Genomic DNA, 14,765 nt, shown 5'->3' with positions numbered 1-14,765 from the left:
ACAATTGGAGGTATTCAGCTGTAGGTAAACACAAACCTGTAGGTAAACACAAAAGTGACTGAGGTCCAGAGCTTTGGGTTTCACTTATAACCATAAGCAACTGTGTACCTGCTAAGGAAGAAGGCTGCAGACCTGAAAGAGGCCTTGAAGGCACCACGGAAGGCCTGGGGATTTCTGAGAGGACACCGGCTCAAGTTACATTCCCATATTATTTCACCACCCTCATGCTTGTTTATTTACATTTCAGGCTGCCTCTCTAGGCGAGGCTGCAGGAGTGAAGGGGCTGGAAGAGGTTTCAAAGGAGAGTGAACGTGGTAGAAAAGGAAATATTTGATTAGAAGTTAACATGTCCTCTGGGGCTTCTTTGACTTGGATTACGGTAAAAGTGCATGGTGTAATAGTTGAGCACTCCCGGGGGTGGTGGGCGGTCTCTCTGTACAGAGTTGTGGCTTTGTTTCTGATGAGTTGCAGCTGCTGTGCATAATGTAGACTAGATCAAATGGGGCATGGAGAAGAGCCATTCACAGGACCGGAGTGACGGTGCTCGCTCTCATGGCAGAATACTAAATTAATCATCTTCACCTGAACCTGTGCTTTCTCCTGGCCTGTACCTCAGTGAATACCTGCAAGTTGCTTAGGCTGTAACTTGAAGTCAGCCTACAATCCTCTTTGTCTCCAGATCCTGTCCACTTTCCTTTCCGAAGGTCTTTCAGATCCATTTCCTTCTTTCCACCTCCACTGGCACTGCCCTCATTCAGAGTCTCATCATGTCTTCCTGGATTGCAGCTTCCTTCCAGGTCTCTCAGCCTCAAGTCTTAGGCCTCCCATTCAATTTTCCGTGTTACTGTCAGAGGAATTTTTCTAAACTAGCTTAAAACCCATCTGTGGTTCTCCATGGCCTTCCAGATCAAATGTGCTCCCTGAAGACTGGCCTGTGAGCCCCTTCACACCAGTAATCCTGACCCTGCATGCAATTCCCAGAACACAAGGCATTTGTTCTCAAATCCTGCGGCTTTCTTTGCTTGCTTCTCCTCCTGCCTGGGATCCTTCCCATCCTCCATGGTTTCTCTCCTCCTTTCCTCCTCCTCAAGTTCAGATATTTCCCTCACCTGTACCCCCTCTGTTGTAGCATGTATCACAAACTACACTGAATCTCTTGACTGGGCAGAAGAATGAATTGTTTCCCAGCATCTAGCTTTGACATAAAAGTTGCTCAATAAATACTTGACGAATGAATGAACTCTATTAAAGTAGGGTTCAGTCATAGTTCAGGGAAGGGGCCCTGAAATAGCTGGCTCTGAAAGAAGGAAATGCCGGTTATTGCGATTATGTTGTCAGATGGGTAGAATTTCGCATTCGATTAAGGGATAGTTTTGGGTTTCTTCAAGCTAAAGAAACTAAAGCCTATAAAAGCTGATTTAAAAGACCTCTTCTCTAGACTTGATGAAACGCTGTAATTGCCATCTTTGGCTAACACTGAGGAGTTCAGGAATGCCAAGCAAGTGTTTCCAGAAATGTCAAACCTGCTGTTTTAAAATATGTCATTCCAGGGCACAGTTAAATATACAACTTGCTCCGATGAGGTGGGAGAAGTGGGCCGGTGAGCTGTGAAATGAAATCTGCCTAATGAGGGTCGAGGCCAGCACACACAGGGACCTATTTGCAGTAAAACAACATGGGGTGACGCCTAAGAAATAGACAACATTAACACAAAGGGAGCCTACTACGTAGCACATTTCCGCTAGACATAAAAGAGACACCTTTCCAGGCAGCAACTCTAAAAATGAATGCACCGCCTAGTGAGGTGCGAGCCTTCCTCCCCACGAGGCGTCCCGTGCAACCGCACGCGGACAGCGGGGCTCCAGCGGAGGCGGGGCGGATGCGGAGACAAGGCGCCTAGGAGACTGGGCTAAGGCTTTGACTGTCCGAACGAAGATTCTTTCGAACCTAATGATTTTTTCTAGTCTTATGATTCTTTCGAACCTTTTGATTCTTTCCATTCTCGGTTCTAAGCATTAAAGCGCAGCTGAGAAAGGCAGCAACAAAGATGGGAAGGGAACTAGCAGGAGTTCTCAGAGAAAAATGGGTGATAATTTAGGGGAGAAGCCATAAAGAAGAGACTAAGCGAGAAGCGGAGCACACGCAGAAGACAAAACAAGGAGGAGGAAAAGAGAATAAGAACCTTGGCGAAGGAAGAGAGTGACCAAACTCGTCCCGGACGGGAGGAGGGCAGGCCCGCCCAGAGGGAATCGGCTGCTTTAAGGGAAGCCCCGCCCCCTGGTGGTGACGCTTCAGCAGACCCGTCCGCGATTGGCTGCGGCCAGAGGGCGGGATGGGGTTGCTAGGCGAGGAGGGGATCCGGCGGGCCCCCGCCGCCCGGAGTGCTGAGCCGCGGGAGCGGAGCCGGGGTTAGCGGCGCTGCTGGAAGATGGCGAGCGGCCGGGAAGAGCGGCCGCCCTGGCGGCTAGGGCGGCTCCTGTTGCTCATGTGCCTGCTGCTGCTGGGGAGCTCGGCCCGGGCGGCTCACATCAAGAAGGCGGAGGCGACTACGACAACTACGAGCGCGGGCGCCGAGGCGGCCGAGGGCCAGTTCGACCGCTACTACCACGAAGAGGAGTTGGACTCGGCGCTGAGGGAGGCGGCGGCCGCGGGCCTCCCCGGCCTGGCCCGCCTCTTTAGCATCGGCCGCTCGGTGGAAGGCCGGCCGCTGTGGGTGCTTCGCCTCACCGCCGGCCTGGGGTCGCTAATCCCTGAGGGCGACGCGGGGCCTGACGCTGCCGGGCCCGACGCTGCGGGGCCGCTGCTGCCCGGCCGGCCCCAGGTGAAGCTGGTGGGCAACATGCACGGCGACGAGACCGTGTCGCGCCAGGTGTTGATCTACTTGGCCCGCGAGCTGGCGGCCGGCTACCGCCGCGGGGACCCGCGCCTGGTCCGCCTGCTCAACACCACCGACGTGTACCTGCTGCCCAGCCTCAACCCCGATGGCTTCGAGCGCGCCCGCGAGGGCGACTGTGGTTTCGGCGACGGCGGCCCGTCCGGGGCCAGCGGCCGCGACAATAGTCGCGGCCGCGACCTCAACCGTAGCTTTCCCGACCAGTTTAGCACCGGCGAACCCCCCGCCCTGGACGAGGTGCCCGAGGTGCGCGCCCTCATCGAGTGGATCCGCAGGAACAAGTGAGTGTTGCCTGCCCCCTCCCCGTCCGTGTGAGCCTCCAAGGGCCGAGGCTGGTTCCGGCACCCAGTAGGCGCTCAGACAATGCTGGCATAAGGGGTGGCGGTGGTGAAGGTGAAGGGAGACACCCTGTAACGGGGACAGGGCCCAGGCCGCGTAGCCTCCCGTCCTGCTAATCATCAAAGAATTGCCTCCTAGAGGCTGTCATTTGTTAAAGGGATGGCTGGAGGGGACACTCCTTTCTGACATTTCTGGTCCCTATTCTTACAGAGGCATAGAATATGAGCGAGAAGAGATCTTAAGGATAACCTAGGTCAGCTCACACATTTTATAGATAAGCTGTCAATGTTGTTATCTTATATCAAAAGTGCCTAATGTTATAGGCGCTGTGCTAATTTTTTCTGTGACTGCAGTATCTCACTTTATTTTGGCCACAACCTGATGTCATAGACACCATCAGTTTTGCATACGGGGAAATTGAGGGTCAGATTGGTTAACTGATTTACATAGGAGTGTGGCTGGGACTTAGAATTAGGCAATCTGATTCCCGATAGTCCTCTTAGCCACGGAGGGACACTGGAGCCCAAAAATGGCAGATGATATTCCCAGGATCTTCCCCTTGCCTATTTGACAGAAGCTGATTTTTCTCCAATTTTTACCTCTGACTCAGCTTAAGAAGATAGGGACTTAGCTGGAGAACTTGCACAGATCTGTGAGCCGCTTCATTTTAGACTCTGACGGGTTTGTGATGTCATTTGTGCACCTTATTAGCCTGGGCAGAATGGCTAATGGTCACATTTTTAATACACACTTTAAGTGTTATTAAGCATTGCATGAGGTTTAAAAAAATTACAAAGTAGAAGAAGGAGGACCTCAAGAAATTAGTATAAAACAAGAGAATGTTATAAATATTTATGAGGTATGTTGGTGTACCCAGTTAAACTTTACAGGAATTGTTCCCACTGGCAAGATGTGTGTGGGCTGCAATAACACGGACCATCTCTGTGGAAGAGGTAGAGCTTGAGCTATCTCCAGAGATGGGCAGGATTTTCAGCAAAAAGGAGAGGAATAAAGTAAGAGGGAACTCACTCCAGATGGCATAGTGTCTGAAGTGAGCAGGCATCTCTTCCCCTTTTCTAGCATCAGCTTTTCCCCATTTTTGTATCTTCATAAGGCTTTTGAAGCAATAACTGATCATTCCATCTGGATTAAAAGATTTCTGAGGGACTGCTAAGATAAAGAAGTTTCCGTGCGGGACTTGGAATCATTTCTTCTACAAGATTTCAGTCATATATAGAAGATATAGAAAATTCTTGAGTGTTAGGACAGTTCCTGAGTCTTTTCGTCTTCTTTTACTTTACTCCTCTTGATAAGCTCTCTTGTAGATATATAATTTCACATAGACTTTCTGGGAGGATTTTTTTTTCTTTTAAATACGATCGTGTCATCACCTCTGAACATCTGCATAAGAAATATAACTTTGACATACACTTATTGACAGAGCTGTGATGGCCAGGGCTTTTTGGAGATGATACAACAAATGCACCGTTTGCATTGCTTAAATGTTTAAAATGCTCTGTCCTTGCACCTTTAAAATGCTGTGATCCTTGCAGGGATGTAAGTTCTGTGCCTGGATTTTTCTTTTCAGTATTAGTTGTGCTGTGACCAAATATGAAAATAAGCTTTTTCTTAGTGCAAGTCGCCTTGAGGCTATACAGAGTCATTTTGGTCTGTGGCTGTGGACTACCCTAATCATATCTGTTCTTCAAATATGTAACTCTAATTAATCAAAAGGGAAAGTAGGTGATCATATATGGTAAAGAGTACATCCATCCTAACTCAGTCTTCAAGAATTCACTCAAAATGCGTACTCTGTGCTATTAACCAATAACAAAGGACACTGATATGTGAATAAAATTAAAAACACAAGCACACACACAATTTGATATTGATGCCTAAATATAGTGTCAACTTTATGGATGGGATGTTTTTAAATACTCAAACATTAGTCTGTATGGGAAAACTACCTTTTTCAGTGTATTTTGTGAGGTAAACCATTTGAGTAATTTCTTGATATCCTATTCACCCAGCTATATTCGAATTAGATTTTTGTTGTTATTTTGAATATGTAAAATTTTAAGGCTTAATTTCCTCCAGCTTGGGAAAATGAAGTTTATTTTCTTTGTTTCACTTTATACTTCATCCAATGGATGTTGAGACAAATACTTAAGAAATTATATAAAAAAATTAACTTTATCATTCAAATGAAGATTTTATAGTTGACCCCTATGCTTCAAGTGAATATACCTGCTTAAATTTTCATAGGTAATTAGCATATAAATGATATTTGGATGTGTTTGTGAAAAGCATTATTACAGTGTTGAGAGTGGGTGCAGATGATTTTTTTGGGGGGCTTATGTATACATATCTATGATTGTCTGAATCTTTGAAATTTAGTTTGTCAGATATCAAGTTATCTTAATTTTTTTCAAGTTATCTACAGGGTTACCTGGATAGCGTAATAGAGTTAATTTAGAGATTAACTGTTTAATATTTATAAACTCATTTGTAATATCTCTAATATATTTACCAGCTACTTTAAATCTTATGCAAGGAATGATATGTGATACTGAAGTCAAGTATGAGAAACATTTGAGAGAATTGATTTGAATGGAAACCATAAAGTACCTGTCAAATAAGATTGGAGTTGATTTGCAAAGTTGATTTGACAAAAACTCAAAGCATAACCTTACAGCCATTGTAGTCACTTTCTCTTGAAATCTTCATTGTAAGAGTGACATTGGTACTTTCAAAACTGTGTAATTACAGTAAGGAAAATCGAAGTGAATTTTATTACTCAAGTAGATTGCAAATATTTCATTGTTCAAAAGTATTTGATTAGGCCATTTTGACAATATTTCTGAGAAGTGTTGGAAGAAATGTTGAACAAAATGAAAAACAGCATTTTGTAGAGAATCTTGGATTTTAAAGTTTTACTTAACATGTGTAATTAAAGTAGCATGCTTTACTTATTTAGAATATTTAATTATCCATTTTATTTTACTAGAATATGAATGCCCAGAGGGTATTTGTTTGTTTGTTTCGCTCATAGATGTATCTGTCCCTGGAATGTCCTTTGGGATGTATCTGTCCCTGAAACGTCATTTGGCAAATAGTTGACACTCAAGAAATGTTTGTTGCCGAATGGATTACCTGACCTGCCCCAGCCTTCTTATAACTTTCCCAGAGTCAGTGGGGGAAAAAATACTTAAAAATTTTTTAGAATTACAAACCAGAGAGTAAATTGTTAATACCTTAGCTATAGGGGAGAGGTGGTTAGAGTGGAGTTAGAAAGTTAGAATATTTACTTAGTTTTTGTTTCTGTATCATTCTATTACCCAAGGACTGGCAGTGGAAGTGGGGAGTAGAATGATAGTTTGTAAGGCAGTGTTTCCTTAAACAGGATGCTAGATATCTCCAAAGAAATGAACATTTGTTGAGCAGGGGCTATAAAGTAGTCTTTATGCCAGATTATGTTTCATGTGTGTTATCTTAATTTTCATGACAACTCTAGGAAATAGGTAGCATTAATCCCCATTTTACAAATGAGAGGAAAACTGAGGTTCAGTGAATTTAAAGGCAGTAACTTCTCCTGATTATGTTATATTACTGGTGAGCAACAGATCTGGGAGACGGAATGTTCTTACCCAAATTTGTCTCCAAAGCCTGTGCCATTGCCACTACACCAAATGGCATTCTTCTCTGGTGTCTGGAGGGGTGCTAATTATAATTATATTAGTTTTTAGCTAGTTTCTTTTCATGGTCTATGCTAGTGTTTAATCAGTGTCCTTATTGGCAAAGATCTGTCTTCTGATGAACAGATTTTGTGTTACAAGTAATTTTCATTGTTTGATCTTCTCTGGGATAATACTACTCATCATGCTTAAAATAGTCTTTCAAATTAGACATGATAGGTTTACTCTTTTTTCAAGCATATAGAAAAATCTTATATATCAACCCCCTTTAGAATTTCTGTAGGTCAGTTAATTTCAACAACAGAAAGGCAGAAGCAAGAAAATCCAATTTAGAATGGAAAAAGAAAAGTATTTAATCTCTACCAATAGTAATGGTTTAAGCTGTTATATAAGGGAAAGATGCTTAAACAGGACTTTAGCATTTTTTTTGCCTTTAGGTTTTAGCTTTTACCATAAAAGGAATTCTTCAGTATTTCTATATAGATAAGTTTGACCAAATTGTAAATTGGTTCACTTAAAAGTAGAAGCATTAAAAAAAAAGTTTCTTTTACAGGAGCAGCCTTGTCTCCATGTCAATTTATTTTTTTAATGGCCTAATCAGAAACATTGGGCCTTGAAAGAGCTGCTTCTACAGTGATGCAATGGAGGACTAGTCTTTGACATGGTGTATTGTTTTTCTTTGTAAGCAGCTCACTGAATCAGGTTGTTTTCTTTGTTTGTTTTTTCCTGAATCTTCTCAACTATGGCTTCTGTCTTGAAAATGTGAATTTAGTATATTGTGAAACTGGAGTGAAACACAAAATATCCTTTTAAAAATTAGACTTCCTATCTTAAAAATTCTCTTTGGACGGTAAATGTAAAAAGCATAAAAGTTATTAACCTAACATATATGCAATGAATATTTATATATACCAGCCATGTTTTCTGTGGAATTTACGTATTATGAAATACAAGTCGTAGACTGAACTATATGAGATTGTCATTTTTTTTAGGTCAAAAAAATGGGTGAGGGCCAGGCATAGTGGCTCATGCCTCTAATCCCAGCATTTTGGGAGGCCTGGCAACATGGCGAGACCCCATCACTACCAAAAAGAAAAGGGTGAATATTGGCAAGCTCAAAGCTCATATAGTTCAACCTAATACATGAATTTGGAATTCCCTAAATAAGACATTTCCTGAAATATTAATTTATACTGTGTTATCCAGCTATTTTTTCAATGAAGGAAAACTCTTTAAAGTTAGTTTAGGTTAACCTGAATTGTTAAAGCTGTTTGAAATCTTAAATTGATAATACTTTCTTTCCATTTTCTTTTTTTGTTGTTGTTAGTCTCCTTATAACAGATAATAGCTGATAGAGTTGTTTTCTAGGTCTCCAAGAGAGATATTGGAGTTTATTTCTAAAAGATTTTGTGGAATTTTTTTAATGCATGGTGTTTTGTGTCCTTTTTTAGTGATACGTGATTTGGTTGTATTTTCAAAGGTTTGTGCTTTCTGGAAATCTGCATGGTGGCTCAGTGGTAGCAAGCTATCCTTTTGATGATTCTCCAGAACATAAGGCCACTGGAATCTATAGCAAAACCTCAGATGATGAAGTATTTAAATACTTGGCAAAAGCTTATGCTTCAAACCACCCCATAATGAAAACTGGTGAGCCTCATTGTCCAGGAGATGAAGACGAGACTTTCAAAGATGGAATCACAAACGGCGCACATTGGTATGATGTGGAAGGTATGCAAAGCATTGAGTTTGCTACATTTTCCCCCTTGTTCGTTGAATTTTGTTATGTGTATTCTGAGCAAAAAAGAAGAAACTTTGTAGAAATCTAACTTTAAAAGGTAATATTTATTTTTATTTTGAAAATTTCAAACCTACAGCAAAATTGAAGGACTACATGAAGACCTATCTGTCCTTCATTTAAATTCACCACTGTTATCTTATCCCAGATGCCTTGCCTCTCCCTCTCTCACTTTTTCACTCTCTACATGCACGTGTATGTGCATGCACACACTCACACACACACATACACAATCACACAATTTTTTGCCAAACCATCCAAAAGTACGTTGCAGATTTCACAACACTTTACCTATAAGTTCCTCAGCATGTATTTCCCAAGTACAGGGACATTTTCCTGTTTAACTATATACTATTACCATAACTGAGAAATCAACGATAATTTAATATTATCATACCACATGCCATCCGTAACTCAGATTTCCCCCATTATGTCCAAAGTAGCCTTGGTAGCCCCTTTTTATCCAGATCTAGTATCTAATCAAAGTTCAAGCATTGCATTTGGCTCTTGTAAAGAGACCATGCTAATAGTCCTATGGAAAAATTCCATAATCTAGATTGTCACTTTCTTCATGGTAAGATTAGGTCAGGTTTCCCAGCAAGACTATTATATAAATCATGTTGCGCATCATATCAGGAGACCCATAACGTCAAGCTGCAAGTGGCCAAGTTGGACAGCTTGGTTAACATGATGACCACCAGCAACCAGGTCTCTCCATTTAAATTTAAAATATATACATTTTTTTAAGAGATAGGGTCTCACTCTGTTACCCAGGCTGCAGTGCAATAGTACAATCATAGCTCACTGTAATCACAAGCTCCTGGGCGCAAGCAATACTCCTGCCTCAATCTCCTGAGTAGCTGGAACTATAGATGTGTGCCACCATGCTAGCTAATTTTTAAATTTTTTGTAGAGATGGGGTATCGCTGTGTTGCCGAGGCTGATCTCAAACTCCTGACCTCAAGGGATCCTCCTACCTCAAACTCCCAAAGTGCTGGGATTATAGATGTGAGCCACTTCACCCAGCCCAGATCTCTCCATTTTACATAAAGGCACATTTTCCTTTTGTATTTTAATCTGTGAGGTGATCATGGAATGCTGTTTTTTTTTATTTTTATTGTGGTAAAACATACACATATATAACATGAAATTTGACAGTTTAACTGTTTAAACATTTTTAAGTATAGAGCTCAGTGGTACTAATTTTCACAATGTTGTGCAACCATCACCACTATTTCTAAAACTTGTTCATCATCCCAAACAGAAACTCGGTAGGCATTAAATAGTAATTCCCACTTCCATCTCTATCCCTTACCCCCAGCCATTGGTAACCTCTAATCTACTTTCTATCTCTGTGAATTTGCCCATTTTAGATATTTTATATAACTGGAGTTATACAATATTCTTCCTTTTGCATCTGGCTTATTTTTCTTAACATAATATTCTTAAGGGTGATCCATTTTGTAGCAGGTATCAGAACTTTATTCGTTTTTATGGCTGAATAATATTCCTTGAATGTATATGTTAGTAATACATTTTGTTTATCCATCTATTGATGAGCACTGGGTTGTTTCCACCTTGGCTACTAGAAATAACGCGTAATGAACGTTGGCGTTCAGGTATCTGTATGAGTCCTTATTTTCAATTCGTCTGGATATATACCCAGGAGTAGAATTGCTGGGTCAAATGGTAATTCTATGTTCAGCTTTGACAGACTATTTTCCATAGTAGATATACCATTTACATTCCCACCAGCAATATATAAGAATTCCAATTTCTTATGAAATGTTATTTTTTAAAGAATTGTTTGTTGTTGTTTTTTTTTTTTCAGATGGAATTTCACTCTTGTTGCCCAGGCTGGAGTATAGTGGCATGATCTTGGCTCACTGTAACCTCCGCCTCCTGGCTTCAAGTGATTCTCCAGCCTCAGCCTCCCAAGTAGCTGGGATTACAGGTGCCTGCCACCATGCCCAGCTAATTTTTTGTATTTTTAGTAGAGATAGGGTTTCATCATGTTGGCCAGGCTGGTCTCGAACTCCTGACCTCGAGTGATCTACCCGTCTCAGCCTCCCAAAGAGCTGGAATTATGTATGAGCCACTGTGCCTGGCAAGAATTGTTAATACAAGCTTGAACTGTTTACCTTTTCTCTTTAAATGCTATGAAAACAGCTATTACTCTTTTTAAACTTTAGGTATGCTTTGAATAATAACATTTTTGTTTTTATGCACAGATGTAGATGTAGAGGGAACTTAGAAGGAATAAGTCAACCATGGGAATGTCATCAGTGTAAATTTTTTCTTTTCTAGGAGTCTGCCCATGATGAAATGCCTTAGGTCTTCCTTACCTTTTTATTGGCAGTCACATTATAAAGTGTCTTATGACATGTCTCTTAATGTATATTTAAACCTTTGAATTACTCTTTTACTTTTTATATCAAGCCATATGTACCCAAAATGGGTCATAAGTTTGAGAACTTAATACTTTCGTTACTGGATCTTTGGGGTATTGCTTTTCTGGCTGGAAACCTCTGTGCCTGGTGGTGCCTTTGCCCAAGTTCTTGTCCTGCATCCAGGAAGAATGAGGTATGCAGACAAGTGGAGGGTGAGCAAGACAAAGAGGAGCTTTATTGAGCTCAGAGGAGACCGGCAGTGGGCATCTCCTCTCTGTAGGCAGGTCACCCAGTCAAGTGTTCAGCCCTCAGCACAAAGGAGGCCCTGGAGTGGGTGGCCCCTCTCTACAGGCAGGTCATCCTGATGAGTGTTCAGCTTCAGCTTTCAGCAGAGAGGAGCTACCCTCTGGTTGTCCCATCATCTCTCCATCCTCTGCCTTGCTCTGACTGAGCCCAGGGCTTTTATGGACCTCAGAGGGGAGGAAGTGTATGCCGATTGGTTCATGGGCGCCACGGGCAGCCTGGAAAAGGCACAAGTCCCCACTCCAGTCTATGGGACTGGCAGCCTGGCCCCCAGCCTTCAGGCCCTCGCTGGCCTGAAGGTGGGGCCTCACCAGGGACCCCCTCCCTTATACCCAGGAGCTAGTCTACCTCTTGCTGCTTTCCATGGCACCCCAGCTGCTCGTGCTAAGGGGCACCTGCAAGCCAGTGCTGAGTCGCCCTCAGTCCCCAACCTTGGTTCCCTCTTCCATGCTTGTCAGTGCCCAGTCCGGTGGGGGCCCAGGCAACAGGGCCCAAGCATGTGCCTACCCCTCCGGGCAGTGACAGTGCGCCGCCTCAGCTCCAACCCCAATCCCGGATAGGAGCAGACGCAAGAATGGGGAGAGGCCAGGCAGCAGGAGCAGGCATCTCCAAGCCTGCAAGGGTAAGGGGGTCCTAGGAGGTCGGGGGACGCAGCTGCTGCCAGCTCCCAGCTCCCGCCGACTCAGTGGAGCATGCAGCCCCAGCCGTGCCCCCTGGGAGCCTGTGGCGGGGTGGCTCCTAATCCTCGCTGGGCCTGGGCCAGTGTCTGGGCCAGGGGCGACATTGCCACAAGCTTCCCTGTTGCCCTGGGGCTAAGGAGTGGCCCGGAGCTGATTGCGGGCCTGGGGCCAGGCTGTCAGGAGTGTCAGGCTGGGAGGTCACCCCACGTGTGGCGGACACTGGGGACTTGGCCCCAAGTGGCCCGCGCAGAGCCTCCTCCCGAGCCCAGGAACCCGGGACCCTCAGTGGGGTGGGCGCAGTGGCTGCACTTCTGGCCAGATCCCCAAAGCTGGAGCCGCTCCTGCTTTCCGCCCCGCCCCCGAAGCACAGCCCCAGCTCTGCATAGGGGTTCCTCTCTGCCTGACTACATTACTCCCCCGCTGTGCTGCTCTGGGCCTGACCCCATTACGGCAGCCCCCAGGGCAGCGGGCTCTGGGGGGTGGCAGCGGGCTGTGGGGGGTGGCTGCAGAAGGGGTGGCTGTCCGCCTCCTTCCCGCACCTTCCGGCCTGCTGCTGCTATCACTTTCTAGAATTTTTCTGATCCTCCTATAGTTTCTACCAGTGTTTCTTGTACATCAGAAGCATTCAAAAAGAGGTTTGACATACTATTTAGAAGTGAAACCTTCTCCCCATAACAATTAGAGGTGATTTGAAAATCATTAAAAAATTTTTTTGTAGATAATGGACTTACTTTAATGTGTAATTTTTACATTTCAGTCCTTGGTAAATATATTTAATAAAACCTAACTTTGAACTGGTGGTTTTGTAATCTAGTCAAGTTGCTTCATTAATTTGAGATGATGTTACTTAAAATAATGGGGTAAATACTTAACTTTGCCTTTTTGGAAAAAGTTGTAAAAGGTTAGAAAGTAATTTCTAATTGACAATTAATTGAGGAAGGTAAATGTATCTCATACTACTTAAAAAATAAATATCCGGCCTCTACAAAACGTAGGTGTACTTTGGTATTAAGGCCAGAGATTATTTGGTGAAGCTAGTTATCATCAGATTTTTCTGATTATTCAGACATCTGAAGAAGCTACATTATGCTGCTGTCATTTTTATTTTTATGAGCATCAACTTTTCTCTTGTTTCAGCTGAATGTCAGATATGTCCTATGTTATTTCTACAATAACTGGCTTATTTCTCTTCGTACCTCAGCAAATATTGAGCAGTTTCCCCTTGAAGAGGAGGCTGTGATGGTTTTAGTTTCAACAGGGTGAATTCATTGTGTTTAGTGAGTAAGATGTTGTGAAACCTTATGACTAGGCATATATTCAAAAAACCCGGATGTCCTGGAGTAATTTTTTTTTTTTTTGAGACAGAGTCTTGCTGTGTTGCCCAGGCTGGAGTGCAGGCGTGATCTCAGCTCACTGCAACCTCTGCCTCCTGGGTTCAGATGATTCTCGTGCCTCAGCCTCTTGAGCAGCTGGGATTGCAGGTGTGTGCCACCATGCTGGCTAATTTTTTGTATTTTAAGTAGAGACAGGGTTTTACCATGTTGACCAGGCTGGTCTTGAATTCCTGGCCTCAAGTGATCCGCCCGCCTTAGCCTCCCAAAGTGCTGGGATTATAAACGGGAGCCACATGCTCAGCCGAGTAATTTTACTGATGTTCTATGTGATATATTTAGGAATTCTAGCTTAAAGAAGTATAGACCTTTAGAGCTGAAAGTGAATATATTGATTTAGTCCAACCCTTTTGTTTTAGAGAAAATCAAGGCCTGAGAGAGGAACTAACTTGTCCAATATAATGTATTCATATAGCAAATATTTACTGAGTTCCTGCCGTGCCACATATACTGTATTAGGTGATGTACCGGTATACAGTGAGAGCAAAACAGAAACAACTCCTGCTCTGAGGAATCAGACAGTATATTAGTAGTGTGGAATCTGGGGTGATTTGGGCCCTAGTGCCTTTGCCTTCATTGCCAGGGCTGGCCCAGCATATCTAGCTGCCTATGTGGGTGAGCCTTGCTTCACTCAACATGTCTCACAAACCTCCTCAGGATCCATTTAGGAAATGGCTATCCTAATAAGGCTGATGAATAGCCACATCCCCTTCCAAAGCCTCATTATTGTGAGACCTACTCTGGACTTGTTCATGGAGTAAGATGCCTTTTTTTTTTTTTTTTGAGATGGAGTTTCGCTCTTGTTGCCCAGGGTGGAGTGCAGTGGCGCAATCTCAGCTCACTGCAACCTCTCTGCCTCTTGGGTTCAAGCGATTCTAGTGCCTCAGTCTCCTGAGTAGCTGAGGTTACGGGCATGTACCACCGTGCCCGGCTAATTTTTGTATTTTTAGTAGAAACAGGGTTTTACCATGTTGGTCAAGCTGGTCTTGAATTCCAGACCTCAAGTGATCCACCTGCCTCGCCCTCCCAAAGTGCTGGGATTACAGGCCTGAGCTACCGTGCCCGGCCGCCTTTTTTTTTTTTTAATCACAGTGCGCTGATTTGTATGCCATTTGCCTACCGTTCTTTCTTCACAGTTTTGAAGACATTGTAAAAATCATATGATGTTTTGGTGTGTTTATTCCAAAGCAGATTTAATAAAAACTGAACTGTAGTTTTAGGTCAACTTTTAAGCCATGGCGTGTGCTTGTAGTCGCAGATACTTGGGAGGCCACGGCGG

General features: G+C 43.4%; 1 protein-coding gene across 1 annotated transcript in view; it reads left to right on the top strand.

The window, feature by feature from the left end:
• Positions 1-1,868: 1,868 nt before the first annotated feature.
• The window catches only part of CPD (carboxypeptidase D), an 89,579-nt gene continuing 76,682 nt past the window's right edge, over positions 1,869-14,765 (top strand). Inside the window, exons 1-2 of the mRNA XM_019028069.4 lie at positions 1,869-3,174; positions 8,408-8,655. Of these exons, the coding sequence (XP_018883614.3) occupies positions 2,429-3,174; positions 8,408-8,655 (994 nt within the window). The 5' untranslated portion in view covers positions 1,869-2,428. The remainder of the gene's footprint in view (positions 3,175-8,407; positions 8,656-14,765) is intronic.

Source organism: Gorilla gorilla, chromosome 4 (assembly GCF_029281585.2).
Source record: "Gorilla gorilla gorilla isolate KB3781 chromosome 4, NHGRI_mGorGor1-v2.1_pri, whole genome shotgun sequence".
Taxonomy (NCBI): domain Eukaryota; kingdom Metazoa; phylum Chordata; class Mammalia; order Primates; family Hominidae; genus Gorilla; species Gorilla gorilla.
The sequence above is the reverse complement of the archived record's forward strand: the minus strand, read 5'-3'. Positions and strand labels throughout refer to the sequence as shown.